The 17,237-nt window shown below is 46.7% G+C and overlaps 1 protein-coding gene and 1 long non-coding RNA gene across 5 annotated transcripts in view; one reads left to right on the top strand and one right to left on the bottom strand.

The window, feature by feature from the left end:
* CLSTN1 (calsyntenin 1) overlaps nt 1-14,092 on the bottom strand; it is a 66,620-nt gene extending 52,528 nt beyond the window's left edge. The window contains exon 1 of one of the 4 annotated variants that reach the window (XM_023635836.2): nt 13,641-14,092. In XM_023635836.2, coding sequence (XP_023491604.1) covers nt 13,641-13,731 — 91 coding nt within the window. In that variant the 5' untranslated portion in view covers nt 13,732-14,092. The remainder of the gene's footprint in view (nt 1-13,640) is intronic. The other 3 variants (XM_023635835.2, XM_023635838.2, XM_023635837.2) reach the window with 3 other exon arrangements.
* A 77-nt stretch (nt 14,093-14,169) lies between these two features.
* Nucleotides 14,170-16,366, top strand: LOC111772454 (uncharacterized). Its single transcript, XR_002806330.2, has 2 exons — nt 14,170-14,505; nt 16,057-16,366. It is a non-coding gene; the product is annotated as an uncharacterized lncRNA (long non-coding RNA).
* Nucleotides 16,367-17,237: the final 871 nt, after the last annotated feature.

The following is a 17,237-nucleotide window of genomic DNA, read 5'->3' as shown; positions in this document are numbered from 1 at the left end:
TGATTACAGGAATAAGTGAATTAACTCTGATTTTTTTTTTTAAAAAGATGCATTTCTTTTTTTTTCTTTTAAAGATTTTATTTTTTCCTTTTTCTCCCCAAAGCCCCCCGGTACATAGTTGTGTATTCTTCGTTGTGGGTTCTTCTAGTTGTGGCATGTGGGACGCTGCCTCAGCGTGGTCTGATGAGCAGTGCCATGTCCGCGCCCAGGATTCGAACTAAGGAAACACTGGGCCGCCTGCAGCGGAGCGCGGGAACTTAACCACTCGGCCACGGGGCCAGCCCCTGATTTCTTTTTTTTTTAAGTAAATCATTTGCAAGCTTTGCCTTGCTATCTCCACTATTAATCAGAAGTGAATTACTGGTGACACATCCCCCAACTGTATTTTTTTCTTTTCTTTAAAGATTGTATTTTCCTTTTTTCTCCCAAAGCCCCCCGGTACAAAGTTGTGTATTTTTAGTTGTGGGTCCTTCTAGTTGTGGCATGTGGGACGCCACCTCAGCATGGCCTGATGAGTGGCGCCATGTCCTCGCCCAGGACTTGAACCAGCGAAACCCTGGGCAGACAAGCAGAGCGCAGGAACTTAACCACTCGGCCACGGGGCGGCCCCGTCCCCCAACTGTATTTTGACACCAAACCCTGCCCCAGGGCTGCAGGTATCAGACTATGGTCTGCAGACGCTGGGGGGCCCCACGACCCTTCATGGGGTCCCCAAAGGCCTCTCTTCTCCAGCTACATATCTGGGCAAGGCCAAATTTTCTTCATCGACTTCACCCAAACAGCAGATAACAAGTTAAATGCAGAATCTTGTCTTCTCTTAAACCCACATTAAAGACATCAGCAAAAAAGTAAAACAATGCCAGTCTTCTTAGTAAATTGCTTTTTGTTTTAGAAAATGTAGTGATTTTTCATTTTAAAAAATGAGTTTATTACTGCTGTTTCAAATAAATTAATAATTAAATATTTTAATAGGCTCTCAGTGTAATTTCTAACAGAGTAAATATTGATAGATGAAATTCACGTAAACACAAGTTCTTTGAGGTCCTCAACAACTTTTCAGAGCATGGGAGTTCTGACACCAAACAGTCTGGAAATCCTAAAGGATTACATACATCTCACTGCATCCGTCTAACGGGTTATTATACCCACTATACCCATGACAAATATTTAATGAATGGCTTTGAGAAAGTTATAGAACACCCTGTATAAAATGAACTCATTTTGTTTAAAACTTTACGTAAATTTTTACAAGGGAAAAAAATATAGACATATACATAAAAGTGTCAAGATGAATGATCTCAGAGAGGCAGTATTTTAGGTCATTTTAACTTATTCCTTTTTGCACTAAACTGTATTTTTCAGAGCCGGCTCAGTGGCATAGTGGTTAAGTTCAGCACACTCTGCTTTGGTGGCCTGGGGTTTGCAGGTTCAGATCCCAGGTGCAGACCCACACTACTTAAGCCATGCTGTGGCCGTGTCCCACATAAAACAGAGGAAGATTGGCAGAGACGATAGCTCAGTGACAATCTTCCTCAAGCAAAAAGATAAATAAATAAATAAATTGTATTTTTCTTTGTTTACTGTAAGCAGGCTGGGGGAGAGCCAGAGCAGTATTTCTCAAAGTGTGTTCTAGGAACACTGGTGCCACACGATGCTCCAGGAAGAGTCCACGGTCAAGTTAGTTAGATAAATGCTGATTACACCATCCCCCCCCCCCCAGCCATTCTCCAACACACATGAGTATGCTAAAGGTTCTGAGAAGTCCTGCAGTAATGAAACCTGTTTAACAGCATTTCCCAAACTTAGGTAACCAACAGATTCCTTTTACCAAGTAACACCTGTCCATGTAACACACTTAAGCAAACACTGCCTTAGAGATCAATCTACCATCCTACAGAACAAGAGGAGGCCTGCAGCTGACCGCTTCCTCGTTACCATCAGAAGTCACTACCGCCACCATCACTTAGAAGGGATGACTTCTGGTAAATGACACATACAATTCCATCAAGAATACTTGGCATTACGTAAAACACATTTTTTTTACATTTGCTTTAGTAAAATGACTCCACAAGGGGGTAAATTTAATATAGATTTAGGAACTTGGAAAATTCAAGGAATGGTTTTAAATAGCAATTCTTAGGTAAAATTTTCTTTGATGAAAAACATTAAGTACATTTGCCCCTGATTGATTCCTTTTAACGATGCACGTTAGCAAGTATTCTCTGAAAGGGATGACCCGCATAGACACGCAGTCCCTGGCCTGGTGGACACACAACGTGCAACCTGCAGATGACCCAGGGCACCGGCCCTGCCTCTCCTCCCAGCTCCCCTACCTCCGTCCCCCATCAGCCACTCCGGCCCGGCAGTGCTGCCACCTGGGCGCCAGGGGTCTCACTGGCCCATGTCTCTTCCCTCTGCTTCCTTTCTTCTTTTCAAGATCACAAAGAACAGGCCATCTTCCCCGCTCCTCTCACAGGCCAGGTCACCTAGCAGTGAGGTAATTGGGCTCCTTCCTCCTCCTCAATCTTCCTTTTACTTCGGTCTCCTCTTCACTCCAGGTGTGAGCCGAGGAGCGTCTGATCATGGCTGACCCTCCCCGCAGAATCTTTTAGAGCTACTGCAAGACCTACTTACCACAAAACTTGAACCAGCACGTCGTCATTGGTAATACTGTAATGGTGCGTGTGCTATGTTTTATTGCAAATTTGCCTGATTTTCACTTCTTATGGGTTAGACAGGTTTCTGACCATCACTTTTAGAGTTTAAACAGTTATAACGATGTTTCCAGGGGAAAACACAATTTGCGTTCCAATGTGAATTCCTAATAGTTGGATATGAATTGCCTTTTCAGGTCCTCTGGGAACCAGAAATGAGCCCCAGGAAACAACATCTCAAGACAAAGCTAGGTGAAGACAGCTGACAACAGTCACTAGAAGATGTCACAGAGCTGCAGAAGTCAAGGAGTCCCAGCCAGCGGGGAGTCCACTTTACCCAGGCAATACAATCTGAGAATGAGGAAACAAAACGTGCCTGAGCGGGGCCAAGCCCGGCGGTGCAGCGGTTAAGTTCTCGGGCTCCACTTCGGCAGCCCCGGGTTCTCCAGGTAGGATCCCAGGTATGGACCTACGCACGGCTTGTCAAGCCATGCTGTGGCAGGCGTCCCACGTATCAAGTAGAGGAAGACAGGCACAGGTGTTAGCTCAGGGCCAGCCTTCCTCAGCAAAAAGAGGAGGATTGGTGGCAGATGTTAACTCAGGGCTAATGTTCCCCCCAAAAAATTAAAATTAAAAAAAAAAGCATCTGAGCAATTTAGAAGAAAAATCTCAATCTGACAGAACTAGACACGGACTAACTTCTGTTAGCCACCACTGGGGGCTCCACCACTGCCCAGTGCATCAGCTTGCCTCAGTTTACCCGTCCTTGGGTTTCCACAAGACAAGGGACAGTCAGGACTGCCCTATTCTAAGCCAAGGCTTCTGCCCCCAGATCCCTATCTGCTCTCCCACCCCACTGAGCTGAGCTTCTAGATAAAGTAGAAACTTCAGGAAGCTGCTTAAGCTTCCTCCCTTCAAGCCTAAACAACCAAACCCTGGCCTAAACCTCTACTTGCTTTCTCTTTGCCTCTGGCTTCATGCTGTCCATCAGCACTGAGAACCACATATGCATATACTCAACAACAAAAGATTTTTCTTTGCAATGAAGACATAGTCTGTTCAGACCCACCTGCATTAATTTTTTAAAGTAGTGGTAAAAATCTCAAACCTTTCAAGAATACTCAGAATAATTCTAGAAAAAAATGCGATTAATAAACTCCATCAATTGAATAAGCAAATATATAGTAATCACTGGCATTTATGATCTAACACAGTTCATCAAATATTAATGTTGCAGTTACTATTAACGAAAGTTACCATGAGGCGAGGGTGCAGACTACGTTATGAAACTATCCCACTGGTATATACTCCTCCAGTTAGAAGTTTAAAAATGTCAGATTTCATACAAAAAAGCATCTAAGTCATTTTCTATTCTAGGCTTTGAATGTTTAATAGACGATGATTAGTTGCTTCTCTTAATTAAGCAAGAGAAGGCTTCGTACCCTTGGGCACGGACTTTTTAAACTCTTGCCAAATGAAAATACTTTATTCAGGAATCCCAGGCAGATATTAATGGATATTTACAAACAACTCAGAAGCAAGATCAGAAACACTGCCAATTTGGGGTATAATCCAGGCTGAGGATTATCAAGGTAACCTGACACTAACACAGCCGCAGAAACCGAGGTGCCCAAACACTGAGAACGGCTGCTGCCCGCCTTCCAGTCTCCCACTGGTCCTTTAATAATTGTAGCCCCAAAGGAGTGGGGCCGAGGGCGGACATTAAATTAAAACCAGAACATTCTGCTACTTACTAGCTACTCTGATAAACATTGGAAACGCATGGCAAAAAAAGATTAGGGATTATCCAAGAATTTTAATTATTTCTTGTTATCCTTGTTACTAATTCCATAAGTAATAGGAAACTGGCATGAGTTAGTCAAGGCGTTTTAAAGGTAAACATACAAAGGCTTTAATCTCCCAACAAAAGCGACCCTATTCCTCAACCAGACTCCACCTCCGACGCACTCAATTGTCTGTTGTGAACTTGTTATCGTCTGTCCTTTGCTGGGTGCCAGGGGACAGAGAAGAGCCTGTAGCCTCCACCGTGGGACCACCAGCGAAGAAAAGTCTTCCGACCAGGAGAGGGGGCATCAGCCGGGAGGTGCTGGTGAGGCGGCTGTGCATCAGCTGGTTCCTGAGAGGGCGCCCAGAGGACCACATCCTGACTGTCAACACCCTACCACACGAGTCCATCGATACTCAGGACCCATTTCCCGGGTGTGCCAGGCCCCACGCTTGGTTTAATGCTGTTGCCATCTCGAAATGCTTAATAATTTTTGAACAAAGGGGCCCCCACTTTGATTTTGCGTTTGGCCCCACGTATCATGCAGCTGGTTCTATCAATACGCATCACTAACTACATGTGAAATATGCAGAATTAAATGTGACTAGATTCTGCATTTCAGATAGAATGAGTTATGCTCTTTAAAAGCCAATTTATAAAAGACAACCTTACACAAATCATTCTCAAGTTTTACTTATCTTCAATTTGAGTTTACGACAATATTTTTTCTTGGTGGTCTTCAAAACAAAAGTACTGTATTATATTAAAAAAATTTTTTTAAGTATTAGGAAGAGCTCAGAATAAATGTCTTTGTTACACTTGAAGTAGGTATTAAACAAAGATGACATTCATTTTTACTGAGTTTTGAAATTCATTTTGAATCTAAAGACAAATTTCTAAGTGTTTTATACTGTGATTGAAAATTGGGTAAATAATGAATAGGTAATTAATAAAATCAAACGATCAGGCAAAATAACTTTAACAAAGCACACTTTTTAGCCGATTAGCATAACAAAAACGTCATGAACGAAGAAATGTCATTTTCTAAATTAGTTTCAGTCCAAGAATTCTAGTGTTTCTTCCAGTTCCTTTCGTAAAGTGAAATCCTGCTCAGGGCACCTAGAGCTTTGCTCTGCTGGGGACTGGGGGCGTGTCCCCCACTACCGTGTCTGCAGCACTGTACATGCACACTCCTCAGATCACAGCCAGACCCAGGGCCTGGGCGATGGATGCTGGGCCACAAGGCTCTCAGCCTTTCTTCAAGTGAGAGGTGGTAAAAACAACACTGCAGGGCCGCCTGCCAGCACAGATCTGACGGCTTGATAAGATTTAGTCCTGAGGAAAGCAGGCTGAGTGTCCAACACCGTTTGTAAGAAAAGGGTTGCTTTGTGAGCTCGCACCCAGGGCTGCCTGACCGGTTGTCTGGACGTGTGAAGAAACGTCTGTTCTACAGGGAAGGCTACTTGAGTGTAGAGGACAGAGCTGTCAAAGTTCCTTTCAACCCAAGGTCTAAGGTCCTGGGTAGAAACGATATGATAGACAATGGCAAGAGGAAGCAGCGGGTTGGATGAAATGCCAGTCTATCCTTAGAGCAAGAATATCAGCCAGTGAAAATTCTCCTAAGGAAATTCTTCTTGGCCAACTGTTAAATATGGATCTGATTAGAAAGATGCTCCTAGGAGTGATTCCAGAGGTCAAGAGTGAATGCAGGGGCCGGCCCCGTGGCCAAGTGGCTAAGCTTGCACACTCCACTACAGTGGCCCAGGGTTTCACCGGTTCGGATCCTGAGTGCGGACATGGCACCACTCACCAAGCCACGCTGAGGCGGCGTCCCACGCGCCACAACTAGAAGGACCCACAACTATGTACTGGGGGGCTTTGGGGAGAAGAAGGAAACATAAAAATAAAATAAAAATTACAAAAAAAAAAAGAAAGCGAACGCAGCACGGTGCAGCCACTTTGGAAAACAATTTGGCAGCTCCTCAAAATGTTAAACAGATTTGTCATAAGACCCCGCAATTCAGGGCTGGCCCGGTGGCCGAGTGGTTAAGTTCCTGCGCTCCGCTGCAGGCGGCCCAGTGTTTCGTTGGTTCGAATCCTGGGCGCGGACATGGCACTGCTCATCAAACCACGCTGAGGCAGCATCTCACATGCCACAACTAGAAGGACCCACAACGAAGAATATACAACTATGTACCGGAGGGCTTTGGAGAGAAAAAGGAAAATAAAAGAAAATAAAATAAAATCTTAAAAAAAAAAAAAAAGACCCTGCAATTCCACTCCCAGGTACGTACACAAGATAACTGAAAATAGATGTCCACCCAAAAACCTGTACATGAGTGTTCACTGTAACATTAGTCACAATAGTCACAACGTGGAGAACAATCCACAAGTCCATCAACTGACGAATGGATAAACAAAACATGGTCTGTCCATACAACAGAATATTCTCTTAGTCCGTTTGGGCTGCTGTAACAAAAGACCACAGACGGGGTGGCTTAGAAACAGAAATTTATTTCTCACAGTTCTGGAGGCTGGAAGTCCGAGACCAAGGCGCCAGCTGATTCAGCGTCTGGTGAGGGCCTGCTTCCTGGTTCATGGCTGGCCGTCTTCTCCACACGCACTCACATGGTGGAAGGGCAAGGAAGCTCTCAGGGGGCTCCTTTACAAGGGCACTAATCCCATTCACGAGGGCTCCACCCTCATGACCTGATCACCTCCTACAAGCCCAACCTCCAAATACCACCACACTGGGGATTAGATTTCAGCCCAGGAATTTTGGAGGGACACAAACATTCAGTCTACAGCAAATGTTACTCAGCCATAAGAAGGAAGGAAGCACTGACACATGCTACCACATGGAAGAACCTTGAAAACGTTGTGCTAAGTGGAAGAAGCTAGTCAAAAAGGGCCACATATTGTAAATTCCATTGATATGAAATGTCCAGAACAGGTAAATCCATAGAGACAGAAAGTAGATTGAAAGTAGACAGAAAGCAGTTGTCAGGGGATGGGGGAAAAGGAGACTTCAGAGTGATTCCTAAGGGGTATGGAGTTTCTTTTTGGGATGATGAAAATGTGCTGAGGGACTGGCCTGCTGGCGTGGTGGTGAAGTTTGCATGCTCCACTTCAGCGGCCTGGGGTTCACTGGTTCAGATCCTCGGCACCGGCCTACACACGGCTCATCAAACCATACTGTGGTTGCATCCCACAGAGGAGAACTGGAGGGACTTACAACTAGAATATACAGCTATGTACTGGAGCTTTGGGGAGAAAAAAAAAAAAAAGAGGACTGGCAACAGATGTTACCTCAGGGCCAATCTTCCTGACCAAAAAAAAAAGAAGAAGAAAAAAAGAAAACGTGCTGAAATTAGATAGTGGTGATGGTTGCACAACTTTGTGAATATACTAAAATCACTGAATTGTAAACTTTAAAAGTGTGAATTTTATAGTATGTGAATCATATTTCAATAGTTTAAAAATAAAAAAAAAGAGTGGGTGTACAAAAAGAAAGTCTTCTTTCATCCTAAACAATGAGTTCTGGGGCCAGCCCAGTGGTGCAGTGGTTAAGCTCGCATGTTTCACCTCAGCGGCCTGTGGTTTGCTGGTTCAGATCCCGGGTGTGGACCCACACACCACTTGTCAAGCCATGTTGTGGGAGGCATACCACCTACAAAGTAGAGGAAGATGGGCATGATATTAGCTCAGGGCCAGTCTTCCTCAGGGAAAAAAAAAAAGAGGAGGATTGGCAGCAGATGTTACCCCAGGGCTAATCTTCCTCAAAAAAAAAGTTAAAAAAAAAGTAAAACTAAACAATGAGTTCAAGAAAGTAGAGCTCAAGGTAGACTTGAAAAGTCGCAGACTCTGGAGCCGGCCCAGTGGCGCAGCGGGTCAGTGCGCACGTTCCGCTTCTTGGCAGCCCAGGGTTCACCAGTTCAGGTCCCGGGTGCAGACATGGCACCGCTTGGCACGCCATGCTGTGGTAGGCGTCCCACATATAAAATAGAGGAAGATGGGCACGGATGTTAGCTCAGGGCCAGTCTTCCTCAGCAAAAAGAGAAGGATTGGCAGCCGATGTTAGCTCAGGGCTAATCTTCCTCAAAAAATAAATAAATAAATAAACAAAAGTAGCAGACTCTATAGAAGTTCTTGTCACAAGAGAATCAGAGTGGTGCAAGACAGCTGACTGAAGGATAAGAGTCGTGTCTGACCAAAGGTGAAGAAGAAAAGCACTGGTCTTCCTTTACTGTGCTACCACCTACTCACTGGGGTTTCGGAACGGAAAGAAGTTAACTTTCAAATGCATTTTCCAGGTTTTTAAGATGTTCTCAATTCAGTCACTTTGAAGTAACTGAATCTTTCCCTAGGACTTTAAAAATAAAGCCTTAGCAACAGACCTAGTGAAAAATCTTAATTGAATAATAATATCCTACAGTTAAATGAGAAAACAAACAGAAATATGCCTAAAACACAGGGGAGAAAGGACCTGTCAAACCAGGGACAAATGCAGCAGCCCAATTCCTAGGTGGCGGCTCTACAAAAAAGATGGGGACCGCGCGTCCACGGCAGTCTGAGGTTCCTCTCTCCGGCCTTCGCAGTCTCTACTAGTTCAAAATGTCACTTCTAAGGCTTTTTTTAAAACCGTGCAAGAACATGACGCTGCGTAAATCATTTCCACCAATCTTGAATCCATATTCCTTAAGCTCTACTAAAATGTGGATTTTGGGGGCTGGCCCGGTGGCGCAGTGGTTAAATGTACACGTTCCACTTCAGCAGCCTGGGGTTCGCTGGTTCAGATCCCAGGTGTGGACATGGCACCACTTGGCAGCAATGCTGTGGTAGGCATCCCACATATAAAGTAGAGGAAGATGGGCACAGATGTTAGCTTAGAGCCAGTCTTCCTCAGCAAAAAGAGGACTGGCAGCAGACGTTAGCTCAGGGCTAATCTTCCTCAAAAAAAAAAAAAATCTGCATTTTTATAGCAAATCAATCACTTAAATTTCATTTACAAAGACACATTTCTTGAAGTACCTCTGCTCCTACCAAATCAATACTACAGAAAAAGCAAGGTATATTTTTAAAAGTATAATGATCTAAAACCTCAATTAACCAGAATATGTGAGAAATAGACTCTTGGTGATTTTTCAGAACAATGAGATCTCCTATTTTGTTTCAATTCTTATAAATGAAAACCCTATCCAAAACCTTATATTTTCCTGTCTTAGGAAGCAATAATAAAAATAATTCAATCCTTTTTTTTTCATGTCTTAAAAATTTTAACATCCCGCACGTTCCTCATTTTAAACATTAAAAGTTGGTTGAATAAGCTTCCCCAAGTCCTGAAATTAGTCTCATGGAATTACGGCATTTTCTAATCTCAATGCAAAAATATATCATATAAGTTTCATTTATCAGTCATATTCTTCATCTCTAAAACATGAAGTATTAATTTTTTTTTTCCTTTTTCTTCCCAAAGCCCCCCGGTACATGGTTGTATATTCTTAGTTGTGGGTCCTTCTAGTTGTGGCACGTGGGACGCTGCCTCAGCATGGTTTGATGAGCAGTGCCATGTCCGCGCCCAGGATTCGAACCAACGAAACACTGGGCCGCCTACAGCGGAGCGCACGAACTTAACCACTCCGCCACGGGGCCGGCCCCTAATTATTCTTTTTTGGTTCAAAAATCAAATAGTACTGACACAGATCATGTATGATATGAACTCCTGAAACTTCCTGAAAAAGAATTTCTACGAAACTGCTTGGTTTTAAGCTTCTTTTCCTAAAAGTAGCAAGTAGCCAACAGATGGGTTCCAGTTAACTGAAGGCTCCAGTTAATCGAGTTACAGCTCTTAAATTGGAATACATTCAGAATTTTTTTTTTCCCTTCTCCCCAAATCCTCCCAGTACAGAGCTGCATATTTTTTAGTGTGGGTCCTTCTAGTTGTGGCATGTGGGATGCCGCCTCACCACGGACGAGCGGTGCCATGTCCTCGCCCAGGATCCGAACCAGCAAACCCCGGGCCGCCAAAGCAGAACATGCGAACTTAACCACTTGGCCACAGGCCCGCCCGGCGTTCAGAATTATTGACATTTAACCTAATAATATTAGCAATAAAAATGTTAGCTGTAGTACTGAAGCCTGTATTCAAATGACTTTTTCCTCAAAGTTGCTTCTGAAAAACAAGGTAACAAATTAAGAAACCATTTTCAAAAAAAGTTGAGAATGACTGTTTACAAATGGCCTCGGGGCGGCCCGGGCAAGAGTGGTTAAGTTCCCGAGCTCCGCTTCCGAGGCCCAGGGTTTCCTGGTTCGGATCCTGGGTGCAGACATGGTACTGCTCATCAGGCCATGCTGAGGCAGCGTCCCACATGCCACAACTGGAAGGACCCACAACTAAGAACACACAACTATGTACCGGCGGCTTTGGGGAGAAAAAGGAAAAAAATAAAATCTTTAAAAAAAAAAAAAAAGGACTCCAAGTGGTAGCCACAAAGCTACAGCCTCCTAATTTCTATGATCTAATATCCCCAATACTGTAATCAACAGAACGGATCCTTGAAAAATTATCTGCTAATGAATTCTTACACCTATATTGCAGGATTTAAGTTTAGTTTATACTCTAAGTCTGTAACGTTTCTTGCAGGATATAACATCTATCTGTCAGGTGAAAACAGGATACATATGTAGAAACAGAAAACACCAAAATGCCCTTCCATCTTCAGGCATATGTTCCAGTGAGAGGAGCCAGACAACAAACAAAATAAGTAAATAACAAATGAGATACGTGCTATGGAAAGAAACTAAGTGAAGCAGGGAAGGGAGGGTTCAGGGGTTCAGAGAGGAAATTTCAAAGAGGGTGGTGAGGAGCAGACCTCACTGAGAAGTCTGTGTGCAAAGGGGAAGTAACAGCGAATATTATTTATTCAATTTTGAAACGCATTACCTGATTGCATTTATTTTTATTTAACATTCATATAAGCTTTCTATTCTCTCTACTTCAATTTTCTACTTCCTGATCATTGACTGACTGAAGAGAAGGAAGGCAGCCTGCAGACACGGCCATCTAGGGCATGCCAAGGATATTTCTAATATTTGGTTTACTTGATGTTTTTTGAGAACTATGGCTACAATTAAAGTGAAATTGAAGGGTTTTGGAGATAAAACAATTAATAGTCAAAATGCAATTTTTACTACAAAACCTAACATTCTTTCCAGCAATTTACATGTGATCTTTATCCCATTGATAATCATTAGAGGAAGCTAGGGTATGAACAGGAGTTCATGTCATACTGTCTTGAAGCAATAAAAAATTCAGACGTTAGTTGAAATGATCTTTTAAAATGAGCCCACAGAATAGCTCCACAAATTTCATATTTACACATAAAATTCATTCCTAACATTTCAAAATGAAATGTTTTATTAGCATTTCATGTAATATTCACAAGACATTTTCTAACTTGCAACCTGGAAAAAAAACAAATGCAACAGAATAACTGATATTTAAATGTGCTTTTATTTTGAAGACTAACAATTCGTAAGTACTATAAATGCACCAAGAAAAGCTTAGAGAAAGTCAGCAAATTACAAGGGACTCAAGCACTCAACACGTCTTTCACGTAAGGTTTGTCAGTCCGCCATAATGAAGGTATTTCATAGTCGAAATTTATACTAAGTATCCCAAGTAATTCATTCATGAATAGCAAATATAAGTGAATGGACAAATTTAAGAAAGCAGGGATTTTTAACAAGAAATGTTATCACTGACGAAACTAAATATACTTGAACAGTTCCCAAAATACCGAATCCAAACCTATATTTTTTTACTGTGTGGGTTTTTCTCCAAGAGAAGCAAAGCTTTGACCTTTTTTTGGATATAACAGACTTTCAGACCTCCATCCCACATCTGGAAAGAACAATTCAAACTCAGCTTGACGTAACTTTTAAAAAATCTAATTGAGAGCAGTAAGATATTTAGTGACCAAGACCTGAATGTGACAGAGCAAAAGAATGTTAGAAATGAAATGAAAGAAGCATTCAAAGTTTATCATCCTCAATGTGAAGAAAGGAACATGGAACAAAAGATGCCTTTGCCTCTTCTGCCCAGTAATTTGTGAACACCATACTTCTCTCGATGTGTCACGCCAAGGAAGAGAAAAGGAGAATTTTTTAAAAGCTTGCTAAATTGAAATACGACGGTTTCGTCTAGACTTCCAACAATCCTCCCCTCAAAAAATTTTTTCAAAAAAAAAAACCCAGAAGAATAGATCCACGTAATCTATAGACTACACCTAGATTACTTTGCTCCAAGGCCAAGGAAAATGTTTACGATTCCAAGATCCATTCGGAAGCATCTATCTGCAATGCGTAAGCTTTTCATCGGCACGATCAGTCAATATCAGAAAGCATGTAACGTTTAAAAGGTTAAGTGAATGAAGGTTAAAACAACAAAATAATCAATTCGCTCAAAAATATTTTTTGCCAAGTAACCATAAGATAATTTCGGCCGTAAGGAATCAAAGAGGGGCTTTTGGTTTCTGTTGGAGCCATCTAAACCCTTGCACGATCTTAATTACTGTCAGAAAAACCGCACCAAGACGTCGGGGGCGGAGGAGACGAAGATTTCTAACACAGGGGGAGACCTCGCTCGTAAACCTCATCACGATTTCACCTTTGGGTGACAAGGTGGGAGGGGAGCAAGAAGTTTCAGCCTTGGCTCGTCTGAAAACAGACGTTTAAAGGACCCTGGGAGGAGGCGGAAAGGGGCAAAGATGCGGTGTCCGCGGCGCAGCAGCAGGGAACCGGGATCTCGGAAAAGGATGCGGAGGAGTGGGCTCTTATGTAAGCTCACACCAAAAAGTGTGCATGCACCCCCAGCCTGATGCACCTCTGAGCACACAACACACGTACACGGCACCTCACCCCGGGGAGGCACCCCCAGGCTGCGGGCGCTGCAGGGGAAGGTGGACCGACCCTTCAGCCCATATGCATGTCCCCCGACATCCGCGCAGCCACCCCCAGGGCTGCCAGGGGGCGGCCAGGGTCCAGGTGCCCCGCCCGGGATGGAGCCTGGCTTCCCCGGGCGCCTGCCGCGCGCGCCCACGGCCTCCTGCGTCCGGCCGCGAACCCCGCGCCCCGACCCGCCTCCCGGCCCCCGCGCCCCGACCCGCCTCCCCGCGCCCCGGCCCGGCCCCGCCGCTTACCTCGCGCGGCCCAGACCCCGCCGCCGCACAGCAGCCCGGCCAGCAGCAGCCAGGCGGCCGGGGCCAGCGCGGGCGCAGGGCGGCGCAGCATCGCTCGGGCTCCGGGCGCCGCGGCCGGCCCGAGGCGGGAGCGGCAGGGACGCGCGCGGGGCGCCGAGCGGGGCTCTCGCGGCCCGGAGCCGGCTGCTTGGCACCGCGGCGAGCAGTGGGGTCCGAGGAGGGGCCGCCGCCGTGACGCTGGGCCGCGCGCTCGGGCCGCGGGCGCCCTCCCCTCCGCGGAGGCAGCGCTTCGCTGGAGGCAGCGGCAGCAACTAAGATGGCGGCGGCGCTCTCTCTCGGGTCCGGCGAGGGTACCCGGCCGGGGGCGGGGTGGCGGCGGGAGGGGCGGGGAGGGGAGGGGAGGGGAGCGGCGGCGAGGCGCGCGCGCGGCGGGCCCGGGGAGCGCGCGGGGCGCGAGAGGGCGGGGGCGGGGCGCGCGCCTCCGAACCCGCCGGCGGAGCCCGCAGCGCGCGCCCGCGGGGACGCGCCCGGGGGGTGGCTCCCGAGAGGCTGGGAGGGGCCCCGGGGGCTGCACCCCGGCCCGGCCGCGGCCGAGAGCATCAGCTCCTCATCCCCGCGCGCGCTCCCAGGCTCCCCAGCCGAGCGAGCGGTACCCTGGGGCCCGCGCCTCCCTTCCTGCCCTTCCCACCGCCACCCCCAAGGAGTGCAGACCCCGCCGGAGGGTGCAGCCGCAGGCCCCTGAGCGCCAGCGCCCTGTGCCACTTCGGGCGAGTCACGTCGCCTCCCTGAACCTCGGTGTCCTCTTCTGTTAAGTGGAGGTGACGAGAGAGCTCACGGGCTCGTGAAAGGTGTTCAAGGAGACGAGGTCAGCGAAACTCGCTTTGTAAACAGTCACGGGCTGCGCAGCACGTGCTGCGGTGGTTCCAGACCTGAGAGGGGGATTGCCAGTGCCAGGGAGTCCGTCTTGAATTTGTAACTCAAGATTCCTCCATTTGGTGAAGAAATGCGTTTGTTGCTTTTTAAAGGCAGCTTGTGCACACGCCCTTTCTAGAAGATCCTCGTATCATGCTAACAGTCCCTTAGAAATGCAGAGATCCAAAGGGATAAAGAAGGGTCCCTCAGTGGATCCCTACAGGGGTCTTGGGTCTTCCCCCTTTCCTCCTGTCCTGGGACTGCCCACACTGGAGGAAAGGACTGGAACAGTCAGGCGTGGGCCCCTGTGTGCCAGGCACTGTACCGTAGGAGGTACATTCTTGGATCCATTTTGCAGATGGGGAAACAGACAGAAAGGTAAAATAACATCCCCAGTGGAGACACCTATGGTGCGAAGAGGCATCAGCCCTCAAGGACAGGGCAGTGGCATTAGGGAGACACCAACAGCAAAAGTCAAATGACAATAAAATGTTAATTGTTCAAGACTGTGCTGCAAGAGCTATCAAAGGTGACTTACTGCACAGTGATTGTCATGCCGTTTGCGGAGAGGGTCTGGCAGGCTGGTGGGCTTTGTGGAGGCCAGCTGGGGGTGGGGTAGATGGCGCAGGGCAGGTGGGCTTGGAGGCTGGGAGGAGAATGAGTCACTCTATGTGTGGAGAGCAGAGGACTTATTTAGGAGAGTAGTGGGCGAAGAGCCCAAAAAGGTGGATTGAGGCCAGATTGTGAGGTGCCTTCAACGACAGGATCAATGAAGGATTTGCGCTTAATCCTACACGTCACAGGAAGACCTGACAGGAGTGAACAGAGGTGGGACGTGACCGGAGGGGAGTTTCCAAGCAATCTGTAATGGAATATGCTCTTCCCTGGCCTTTGTCCCTCAAGGCATCTTCCACCAAAGCCTGAAGATTCCGTCTCTGCATCCCCTGCCACCTCCCCCCACCCTGCCCCGGGTCCAAGAGGACTAGACTCCCCTTGGGTGGACCCCTTCTGAGGCACCTGCCTTCTCCAGGCCACGCCCCTCCTCTCCTTCCAGCCAGCACTGCAGCGTCATCCTCTCTGGGTGTTGCTGTTGCTTCCACCCCTCCCTGGCTCTGGGTGACTCCCTGCTGCCACCTCATCAGGGCTGGCCCAGACAGCCCTGCTGGCTTCCCACCCCTCAGGCCCCAGGCAGCAGACCTCAGGGCCCGCTGTTCTGACACTATCTGCACTCAAGTTCACTCAGGGCCGGCATCACATGGCACACCCTCCCCCTCTCTGCCCTGAGCCTCAGGTCCTTACAGCGTGCCTCTGGGCTGCCTCCTCCAGGAAGTCCTCCTGGATTGTCAGTCACTCCCTCCCGAAGCCCCACCTGCTCTTAACTGGACAGTCCAGGCTTGATAGTCTGCTACTCTGTGCTGTTGAGCTACTTGTGCACAACACTTGTGCTGTTTGTGCTGTTGACTGACTATCCACGTGTGTGCTTTTCTCCTCCACACTATTCTAGTGGGAAGAACCCAAATGGTACAGTCAGACAGCACTGGATGGGAATTCCAGCTCCTGCTCCTACGAATGACTTTGGACAAGTTGCAGAACTTTCTGAGTCTCTTTCCTCACCTGTGAAGTGAGATAACAATTTGTGAGAGCTGTGAGAATGACTTTAATGAAATAATGCAATTAAAGTGCCTCGCAGAGCCCAGTGCACAGTAGGTCTAAACGTGTGTGAGTTTCTCTTTTTCCTTCAGGAGCCTTCTGAGCTCCTAGTAAACTGCTGAACACACGGAAGGTACTCAATAAATACTCAGTGATGAACTAAATGAATCGCTGTGTTCGTTTTTTTATTATGGAGATCACACCTCAGAGGGTGGAAAAACGTACCCTGTAGGTATCCAGAAACCTTCGAGATTTACAAAACATAAAATCAGAAAGGTATAATCTCAGAACGATGTTTTGAGTCAATAAGCTGATGCCAAGAGGGAAAATGTAATGTATTCAGTTCTATTAGAAACACAAACAAAAGCTCTTTGGTGTCTGGAATCCTGGTCCCTTTATCTTCTCACCCTCGCGGTCTCTTAAAGAAACAAAGAGAGAGATCAAAAAGGTCCGAGGCGGCAGGTGGGCAGACAGACGGCCGGTGAGCTCAGTACAACCCGCACACGCTGAGGTTTTGCCCACAAGAGAGTTGGTCCAGATGCAAGGCTCAACTTGCATATCTTGGAGGCAGGGAGACCAGTGAACTCGGTTTCCAGTCAGCCTGACAATCGCCTTGGCCATATTGGCACTTTTTAAAGGTCTCCCCATGATGGATTAGTTAATCCTCAAAATGACCCTGAGATGGGGATCGATCCAGACTTACAGTTAGCAGAGAGGGACCTTGCCTGAGCTGAGCCAGCTGCTGACAGAGCAGCGCAGGGGAGCCGTGGGGCAGGGCAATGCAGCATCCCCAGGCGTGTCCTTAATGGGGGATGTAGACGTCAGGATAAGGAGGTGGCTTTGTCAGCCGGGCAAGGAAGACTTGGGTCTTCGAATGTATAGTCAGACCATCTGCACAGTAGATAGAGAGGATACAAAATTTCCAGGGTGTTCCATCTTTCAAAATGACTCTTGCTAATAACAGTCTCTTGTACGAAACTCTTCACCTGTAAATGACATCCCATTGGTGCCTCCAGCAACCCTATCCAGAAGGTA

The sequence above is a fragment of the Equus caballus genome, chromosome 2 (assembly GCF_041296265.1).
Source record: "Equus caballus isolate H_3958 breed thoroughbred chromosome 2, TB-T2T, whole genome shotgun sequence".
In the NCBI taxonomy this organism is placed as follows: domain Eukaryota; kingdom Metazoa; phylum Chordata; class Mammalia; order Perissodactyla; family Equidae; genus Equus; species Equus caballus.
The sequence above is the reverse complement of the archived record's forward strand: the minus strand, read 5'-3'. Positions and strand labels throughout refer to the sequence as shown.